We start from the raw sequence: 9,809 nt of genomic DNA on the forward strand, positions 1-9,809 counted from the left end.
TCTCAAATTCACTAATTTATTTTTAATTTTTATAGAAAAAAGAAAATAATAGGAGTAAAAAATGAGAGAAGGGATGGACAGAAAAAATGAAGAAAAAGAAAAAGAGATCGGGAGAGGGGGTGGATAGATTGGGAGAAGGAGAAAACGAAGATCGGGAGAGGAGGTGGAAAGATCGGGAGAAGGAGAAAAAGAAAAAGATCGGGAGAAGGAGAAAAAGAAAAAAAGATCGGGAGAAGATCGGAAGAGGGGGTGGAGAGATCGGGAGAAGGAGAAAAAGAAAAAGAGATTGGGAGAAGATCGGGAGAGGGGGTGGAGAGATCGGGAGAAGGAGAAAAAGAAAAAGATCGGGAAAAGGAGAAAAGAAAAAGAGATCGGGAGAGGGGCTGGAGAGATCAGGAGAAGGAGAGATCGCGCGCGGGAGGGAGGGGGGTATCGCGCGGGGCGCAGGAAGGGAACGAGGGAGGCGGGAGGGTGGAAGGGATGGGCCTAGTTGGGTTGGGCTAGATGGGAGGGGGGCGTAGAATAGTTATTCTAAGGGGGAGGTGTAGGATAGAGCTGTTCTATACATACATACGTACGTATATACATACGTGTTATTCTATATGTATATATAGAATAGTTATTCTATATGTATATATAGACGTATCCCTATATCCATATTTTTTGAAAAGTGCCGTATCCCCGTATCAACATATCGCATATCTATATCCGTATCCCCGTATATAGGTAAGACAATGTATATCCACTTTATTCAATTATTTTTCAAGAATTTTCGCATCCCTTGTTCTTTTCTCCAACGAGAGGTGGATAAAGATAAAGATTGTTGTGGCACGCTTTTCAAACTGTTAAACGGTGTGTTTCGTGCTAAAACTTTTTATATGAAAGTAGCTCTAAAACATCAGATTAATCCATTTTTCAAGTTTGTAATAATTAAAACTCAATCAATCATATATTATTATCACATCGTTTTGCGTAAAAACTTAATCTTCATATTTATCTTTAGGACAAAAGAACACCAATACGTTTGGCAACAACATGCTCATATGCAAGGTATGCCCCGCAATGTAATCCACCCGCCACCCTGATAAAAAGGGGAACACCGAATTAAAAGAAAACAAATGATTTCGGAAAGCCGATTTTTTCCTTTTACTGAATTACATGAAGTATTCTGAAAACCACATCTGAACTTGTTCTGAAATAATCGCAGAGTGAAGGGGCTTATCTGCAAAAGTGTCACCGGCCACCACGCACTACGGAACAGTACAAAATTCCCCTCGTGTGTGCCTCATTTTGCCCCCCTCTTCTGTTGTACTAATATTATCGTGTGTTGCTAAAAAAAAAATTATCGTGTGGTGTGTGAAGTGGTGTGTGTCCTCTTCCCAACCAGAAATCAGTTGACAAGTCGGAGAAGAAGAGAACCGGACTGTCTCCGTCGTCCGTCCTCGCTCCATTCGCTGTTGGGGCGCGCCAAGAAAATCAGAAGCCCACCTGAGGTGACCCTTTCTTGCACAACTCTCCCCCCTTGCCAAGAAAATCCGCGTGTTCTTTGGCTCCGGGTGAAATCTTGATTCTTCTTCCTTAAAATTGTATTCTGGGTGGGGAATTGGTTTAGTGAAGGATTAGTTGCTGATGTATGCATTGTTTCTTGGGTTTTGTTTCTGGGTCGATGGAATGGAATATAGCAAGAATGGGCTAATTTGGTGGCTGCTTGCTCCTAGTTGTTATGTCGATCTGTGTTTATAGATGAATTGACAAGCAGTTTGGAGAAAAAAAATATTCACATTTTGACAGTTAATTTGTAGTTCGATCAGGAATTAATTTTTGATATTTGCTCCTTAATCTGTTGGAGTATGAGCACTTCTCATGAATCTCTTTGGCTAATCCATTCCGAACAAGATATTAGATGATTTTCTAAGAACGTCTGCTGAATATCTGTATAGCAATTATGCAACCATGTGGTGCCTATGTAATCCAGTCCTTAATTTCTTGGAAATGGAAATTGAATTTTATAGTTTAGGACATTTACACAATTATCTCAAGGCTTTAGTTTCATTTGGTAGGCTGGCATTTCATTGCAATTACATTTCTTTTTGTTCTGCTGTGGATACTGATGAGGAAATGTTTACGAACAGGAGCTTTTGATTAGCCATGGCGATGATGATGGCTGATCTCAGCTTCTCATCATCTATCTCCAATGTGAAGCTCCAAAGGTTCAGGGCATCATCGAATGAGACATCTTTGATTAAGAGATCTCCGGTGTTCCGTGCAGAAGCTCGGTCAACTGAAACTGAGAAATTCCGTACCAATGGCCGCGCGATAAAGATGGTCCCGACAACAGAGTTGAAAAGGAGCAAGAGTGGTGTCCGAGTAAGGCCAGACACAGTTAATGGCTCTCCAAGTGGTGCTGTCAATGGCTCAACCAAGGTGGCCATCAATGGTTCTCCTAATGCTGCTGTCAATGGTTCGATGAAAGCGGTAACTAATGGTTCTGTTAATGGGACTAGTTTGGTTAAAGGTAGCAATATGTCTGCTCTAGTGAAGACCCAAAAGCGAATGAGACCCAATGATGATCCCTTTGAAGAGGAGCTGAAGGTTTTGCCCTCTGATGAAGGATTCAGTTGGGCAAAAGATAATTACAACTCGTGGCAGAGGAGTGCAGATATCTGGTCTTTTGTTCTTTCTTTTCGAATCCGCGTTCTATTCGACAATGCCAAATGGGCCTACGCAGGTGGATTCTCGGAGGAAAAACAGGTATGCTTTTATGGTACAAATAAGCTTTAGTTAAAGAATTCTGCATTCCCTTTAAAGTTTCCTATGCGAAAGCTTTACCTTTTTTGTGGAGTAACTGGTAATTATAATGGATCACAGAGATTTGGGTTGCTAAAATGAAAAGATATTTATTTTTTGTATGCGTGGACTAAATCATCCCATATATCACAGAAAGTTCGGAGGAGGAAAACTGCTTCATGGTTAAGAGAACAAGTATTGCAGCTTGGCCCAACTTTTATTAAGCTTGGACAGTTATCTTCGACAAGATCTGATCTGTTTCCAAGGGAATTTGTGGATGAACTTGCAAAATTGCAGGTATTTATTTTTTGTGATTCCATATCAAATTCTTAATTTATTTGCTAACTCTACTGTGTTTGTGTTAACCTCCAACTGCTCTAGTATTTTCTGTATTCCTCTTGTTGATTTTTTAGCTCTACAGTAAACTGATTGTAATTTCATAATAATGAATGAAAGGACACAATTATTATTGTAATGATGACCGACAAGAGAATTATCTATAGTAGTAAACCAAAATCAAAACAGTTCATTAGAACTTAGAAAAGTATATATATTGTAACTTCCGGTTTTTTGTGCAGGATAGAGTACCCGCATTTTCTCCTGAGAAGGCAAAGGCTTTCATAGAGAAAGAAATGGGTTGCCCAATTGAAGTTGTGTACAAGGAATTTGACAATCGTCCGATAGCTGCTGCCAGTCTTGGTCAGGTGCTTAGTTTTGCACTCTATCAAAACATAAATCTGATCTTCTCAGTACCAATCAGTGTATATCATACTATATCACCTTTTTCTCAAGGATTTTTTCTATACATTTTACTTGTTCAATTCCTCTATATCATACATTTTCTATACATTTTTTCTATATCTTACTATATCACCTTTTTCTCAAGGATTTTTTCTATACATTTTACTTGTTCAATTCCTCTATGAAAGCCAACAGCTGCTGCTAGTCCTCTGCATGTTTTTGTTTCAAGTTGTAAAATTACACTTCACTATATGCTTTTCATATCGTATTGGCCAATATTTTCTTCACTACATGTTTCTCATATCTGTATATGTCAATAAATGCCTACCATTTCTGCTCATTCTCACCTGATTCAGGTTGTCCTTTCCTGTTATACTACTGGTCCATGTTTGTTTTTTGAGGGGAAACAGCGATACTTATTAATAAGCTACAAAATTTGGTGTCCTTGACAATCTTCATCCTATCTTCTTTATTTATAAATAAAATCTGCTTACAGGTTCCTTCATATATATTGTTCAGGTACATCGTGCAGTGCTTCACAATGGAGAGAGAGTTGCAGTTAAAGTGCAGCGACCAGGGCTCAGAAAACTTTTTGACATTGACCTAAGTAAGAGAAATTATTACCTTTTGACATTCTACCCTTTTGCGTTTGTTTATTATCCTTTTACTCTTTACTATTTTTTTCTCAAAATATGATAATAACGTAATTTAAAATGCTTGTTTTTCAAGAAAAAAATTAGATGGCTTTAATATGAAATAACTCAGTTGTTGTTTAATGTTGATAATAGTTTTGATTATTCTTTGGAATCTTGTAGGGAATCTAAAACTAGTAGCTGAGTATTTTCAGAGCAGTGAGGCATTTGGTGGTCCTTCAAGGGATTGGATTGGTATTTATGAGGAATGTTCCAAGTAAGTAGCAATATAGTCTTCTTGGATCATTGAATGTATTCTATTGACTTGATATTTTTATTATTTGACATCTCTAGAATACATCCCAACCTTTTCTGCCAAAAACTTTGTTGGAATTGTGTGGAATAACTAGTTCCCTACCATAGCACCTGATATTGCAACCTCTATCGTTCTTCAAATAAAAACAGTAGTACAGTACTACCTCAGTCCCGAAATATAAAGGATTTTGGCAATGCACCTGGATAAGTGTTTGTCAAGGTACGTTATCAGAACACCTTATATTTCGACGGAGGTAGTATTGCTTATGCTGTTCACCATGTGAGTCCATTATTAAATCAATAAATGAACCTGTCCTTTGGAGGGGAACAAAGACCTTGAATACGTCATAGATTGAGGTATAAGGACTAATGGATGGAAGATATTTGGTTAGAAACTTTTTGCAATATCTGTAGGGCTATGCCAATTTTTGTTTATTTACAGATTTCTGAAATTATTGTAGCTTCCACAGTCCATATATTTCTTCAGAAAGTGAGTTGACATAAGAATTGACCATCATGATTTGTGATTTCAGAATTTTGTATGAAGAAATTGATTACATCAATGAAGGAAAGAATGCTGACAGATTTCGCCGAGATTTCAGAAATATAAAGTGGGTCCGTGTGCCAGTACGTTTCTTCAAACTCAAAACACAACTTGTTTTTGGGTTTTGTTTCCATGCTTGACTTCGCTTATATCTTTTAAGAGGCCATATATTAATCTGCCTAGTCCTGTTTCAAACCCATATTTGTAATCAATCTGATTGTGTCGACATTCTTCCACCACCATGGCATCCTCCTATAATCACCTCCTTGATCTCATTGACATCTGCATGAAAACCATGGTTAGTTGTTAAAAAACATGCAGCAATGTCTTTTTTTCCCCGTTTATTACTGTAGTGCCATGTCTCTTGTCAACATTGAAGGCATCATTTGGGTGTGTGTGGTGTGTCTTTTTCCTGAAGTTTTACATGAATAATCGTTATGTTATTTTTCTAGCTTATCATGTGGGACTACACAACTGAAAAGGTGTTAACCCTCGAGTATGTTCCTGGTATGTGCTAGTTATTTCTTGTAACAGAAATTAGTATGTATAGTGTTGAATTGGACTGACTATTGTTCTTTGGATAGTTTGTACATAACAATTATCTCAATTTCATTTGTTAATTGCTAATATATGAAAATAAAATTATGACAGCATTCAAAATTAGATTATTTATTTTAATGTGTTCTTATACTTCCTCCATTTCATGGTTGTCAAATCCATATTATCAGTTTCTTGTTATTCAAATCTGACAATAAAATTTCTGTGCTTCATTAATCTGATTATTTTCATACTCAAGTATTGCTACTACACATATTTTTCCTTCTAAAATATACAATTAAGATCTGACAGTGATTGTGAGAGGATGGTTGTCCTTTCAATCAAAACTTGGTAGAATATGTTTTTTTATTAAGAGAATGCTTTTATTTGTAGAACCTGCTCTTACCGCAACTTTATCTTAACTATTTGGCTTTACTCAATCTCTTAATTTTTACAGGTATTAAGATAAACAACTTGACTTTGTTGGATAATCGGGGATATAGTCGTTCCCTGATTGCATCTCGTTCAATAGAATCTTATCTTATTCAGGTAGATATATTTCAAGAATTTGACTTCCGATGGTTTGTATATTTTTTAATGCTCAATGTCTATTAGAGACGAGTTGAATATCATTTAATGTGGTGGTTTTCCTCTAAAGTTCTTCATTGTACCACACAGATACTGAAGACCGGTTTCTTCCATGCTGATCCGCATCCTGGAAACCTTGCTATAGACACGGATGGCTCTCTTATATATTATGATTTTGGAATGATGGGTGAAATAAAATCATTCACTCGGGAGAGATTACTTTCCTTGTTTTATGCTGTGTACGAGAAGGATGCAAATAAGGTATCTCAATATTTTCATACGAACAGCTCATATACAGCAACATTTCTCTCTATTTTTTATGATTTTACCTAGCATGCTATTGCAAGTTAAGTTGCCCAAATCACTAGGCACTTCATCTTTCTCTCAGTCTCATTCAGCTCTATCTTGCAGGTTATGAAAGCTCTAATTGACCTAGAAGCCCTCCAGGCAACAGGAGACCTTTCACCGGTTTGTAGAACATTGTAGTTATCAGATGGGAATTCCTGGAATAATTGCATTTAAAATATGCCCTTTCCCCCTTTTCTTTGGTTATTTAGGTTAGAAGATCCATACAATTTTTCTTGGACAATCTGCTGAGTCAGACGCCAGACCAACAGCAAACTTTGGCTGCGATTGGAGAGGTTGTCTGGCCTTACAATTTTCTTAGGATTAGCTTTATAAACTGGGATATTTTAGTTAATATATTATTTTTCTTCCCTTTGCAGGACTTGTTTGCAATATCACAGGATCAACCTTTTCGTTTCCCATCCACATTTACATTTGTCATAAGGGCATTCTCAACTCTTGAAGGTTCTCTTTTTCTTTATATATCTATATTCCGGAGATAATTATCATTATCTGCATTTCTCTTCTTACTATTTTTTTTGTCATAAATCAATATCAAAGGCAAATGTGTATCTACCTAATGCTACAAAATATGTAAGGTTCACTGATGGAAAACTAGGCTGTTAATAAGATTTGATGTCTGTTCAAACAATCTGCTAATTGATCGGCTTTTCTAACTTCCCTCTGATTGTGACATCTCTGTTAGTGTACAATATTATTATGTATGTGATTGACCACGGAAAAGTTTACATATTTATAGGTTAATGACCTTGTTGTTATAATTATATTTGATAGGGATTGGATATATATTGGATCCAGATTTTTCCTTTGTGAAAGTTGCCGCACCTTATGCACAGGTTAGAATTATTGTCCATCCTTTTATTGTCCCTATATCTGTATTGTGTATTTGGGAAGTGCATTGATACAACTATTTTAGAAAAGTTAGTGTATGTCAAAATAAAGTAACTAATAATTCGAATCATACACGCTTCTTTGTTATTTTTGCTGAGACAATTTTCTTTCTTTCCTTTATCTTAGCAGCGTAGTCACTATCTTCAGACTTTGCCTGTGCATGCAATGCTAATGAATAATTTATTTTGAACTTCAGGAACTTCTAGACTTGAAACAGAGACGAACAAGTGCACCTGAACTAGTCCGGGAGATAAGAAAGCAAGCAAACAGTGTAAGGACACAAATATTTTTCTAGTATTCCAGTAGATGTGCATTTTTTCCCTTTTGATCTGCATATTGTGACAATGGCACATCATACTGATCAATGTTCTGCTGGGTGTACATGACAGGCTCGTGACTCTACCATCTCAATGCCCTACAGAATACAGCGAATTGAGGATTTTGTTGGGCAACTTGAGTCCGGTGATCTGAAACTTAGAGTCAGAGTACTTGAGGTAAGATTATTCTGGTAACAAGTTCTTTTACTATCTAGCATCTTGTTAAGGTTGTTGGAGATTGATAGGAATAAAAAAAACAATCTGCTTTACACATTTTTGCATTATGTTAATGAATGATTTTAAGCACTAAACCGTCTGTCATACATAAATATTCAATACTTTTAATTAAAAGAATATGCAAGTATTATTCTTGATGGACAGAGAATAACTACAAAATTATTCTTTTTTTAATCCCATACCGATATTTACCAAAAGCTCATCCATTCGCTTGTTTAGCATCACTACCTGCAATTATCAGAAAACTAGTGCTTCTTTTTTGGCTGTCCTGAATCTGAAAACATGCTGAACTTAATGCCATTTTCAGTCTGAAAGAGCTGCTCGTAAGGCGAATGTACTTCAAATGGCGACCATGTATACAGCCATTGGTGGCACGCTGTTGAACGTTGGGGTCACATTGAGTAGCCAAGGGAACCAAATAGTGGCAAACGGGTCTTTTGTTGGCGCAGGTGGGGTTCTCTTTTTTGTTTGGTGAACTTTGTTTCATACATTCTCCATATCATTGCGGACGATTCAGTCTTTTGTTAGTCTTTGTTACTTCTTATGTGATATATTACTAGAACATCGAGGTTGATCCTTTTGATCCGAAAATGTCCAACTTGATCAAGCTACTTCATGCAGGCTCTAAGGATGTGAAAAAAAAAGTACATGTTCTTGATTCGGTCTAATTGCTGTTCCCAACTGAAACCATGCAGGCATATTCTTGGCATTGCTCATAAGATCTATGCAGAGAGTGAAGAAACTCGACAAATTCGAGACAATGATATAATTGTCAACTTGTCATATCATTCCAATTGGCTTTGCTGGAAGCTCATAATCTGTACCAGAAGCATGGCAAGACAATACTCCCTCTATCCCAAAAAGTGTCCAACTCTAGGGATTAATATACACACACCCCCTGTCCTTGTCTAGATTCATCACTAGAGTTGAACTCTTTTTGGGATAGAGTGAATAGGTCACCTCTCTTTTATTCTGTAAAAAAATTACATGGGGGAGTTTATCCCTTTATAGCCATACATATATAGTTTGGTAGGAGATGCCATTCTTTTTTTTAGAAAAAAACAATGGAATCAACTTGTTACAGCCTGTAAATCTGTACAATTGTATCATTTTTGAGCCGTAAGGTCTCTCTCAGAAATGAAACGAAATCTAGGTATTCAAAACAAATCTGCGGTTGTTTCTCGAATTGAAGTTTTTTATTCGTTGCAGTTTTACCATGCAAACTAAATCAACGAAATGCATGACAAGGGAAAATTATCACCAGTTAAAAGTTTTTTTAAACAATTAAAACATAAATATGGCAAAGTCCAGGGATGCTAACTTAGGCCGTGTTTAGATTCAAAATTTTTTCTTCAAACTTCCATCTTTTCCGTCACATCAAATGTTTGGATGCATGCATGGAGCACTAAATGTGGACGAAAAAAAAACCAATTGCACAGTTTGCATTTAAATCGCGAGATGATTCTTTTGAACCTAATTACGCCATGATTTGACAATGTGATGCTACAGTAAACATTTGCTAATGGCGGATTAAGTAAGTTTAATAGATTCGTCTCGCAGTTTATAGGCGGAATCTGTAATTTGTTTTGTTATTAGTCTACGTTTAATACTTCAAATGTGTGTCCGTATACTTAAAAAAAAATTTGGCACACGAACTAAACACAGCCTTATACTCATGGTACATACATTTGACTATTTATCTTATAAAAATATTTTTAAGCAAATATTTGACAGAATGGTGTGATCGGATATGCACAGTGGCGAAGCCAGGATTTAGAGATTGGGGGTGCCATCTACGAGACGTGGGAACTCACTTACGGTTTAGTGAATAGTGATTTGGAACGTTTATGCGTG

The 9,809-nt window shown here is 36.6% G+C and overlaps 1 protein-coding gene across 4 annotated transcripts; it reads left to right on the forward strand.

Annotated features, from left to right (window-relative positions):
• The first annotated feature begins 1,292 nt into the window (after positions 1-1,292).
• On the forward strand, positions 1,293-9,122 carry LOC4346513 (protein ACTIVITY OF BC1 COMPLEX KINASE 7, chloroplastic). Of its 4 annotated transcripts, none has more exons than XM_015795770.3 (18): positions 1,293-1,493; positions 2,133-2,751; positions 2,941-3,084; positions 3,366-3,491; positions 4,048-4,135; positions 4,344-4,437; positions 5,009-5,102; positions 5,472-5,526; positions 6,014-6,105; positions 6,235-6,405; positions 6,556-6,612; positions 6,702-6,785; positions 6,870-6,954; positions 7,285-7,346; positions 7,598-7,672; positions 7,791-7,895; positions 8,263-8,404; positions 8,651-9,122. In XM_015795770.3, the coding sequence occupies exons 2-18, from the start codon at positions 2,149-2,151 to the stop codon at positions 8,722-8,724; spliced, it is 2,151 nt and encodes a 716-aa protein (XP_015651256.1). In that variant the 5' UTR covers positions 1,293-1,493; positions 2,133-2,148; the 3' UTR covers positions 8,725-9,122. The 4 variants fall into 4 exon arrangements, with proteins under 4 accessions (XP_015651256.1, XP_015651254.1, XP_066160320.1 ...); XM_066304223.1 differs by having other exon boundaries at positions 1,439-1,556; XM_015795768.3 differs by having other exon boundaries at positions 6,702-6,954.
• The last annotated feature ends 687 nt before the right edge of the window (positions 9,123-9,809 follow it).

Source organism: Oryza sativa, chromosome 9 (genome assembly GCF_034140825.1).
Source record: "Oryza sativa Japonica Group chromosome 9, ASM3414082v1".
In the NCBI taxonomy this organism is placed as follows: Eukaryota; Viridiplantae; Streptophyta; class Magnoliopsida; order Poales; family Poaceae; genus Oryza; species Oryza sativa.

What these genes read in the sequence shown, in the direction of transcription:
- LOC4346513 (XM_015795768.3), top strand. Translation starts at nt 2,149, where the DNA reads ATGGCGATGATGATGGCTGATCTCAGCTTCTCATCATCTATCTCCAAT. An exon ending in ATTTATGAGGAATGTTCCAA is followed by an intron (nt 4,438 to 5,008) that starts GTAAGTAGCAAT and finishes TTGTGATTTCAG; the next exon opens with AATTTTGTATGAAGAAATTG. An exon ending in AACCCTCGAGTATGTTCCTG is followed by an intron (nt 5,527 to 6,013) that starts GTATGTGCTAGT and finishes TAATTTTTACAG; the next exon opens with GTATTAAGATAAACAACTTG.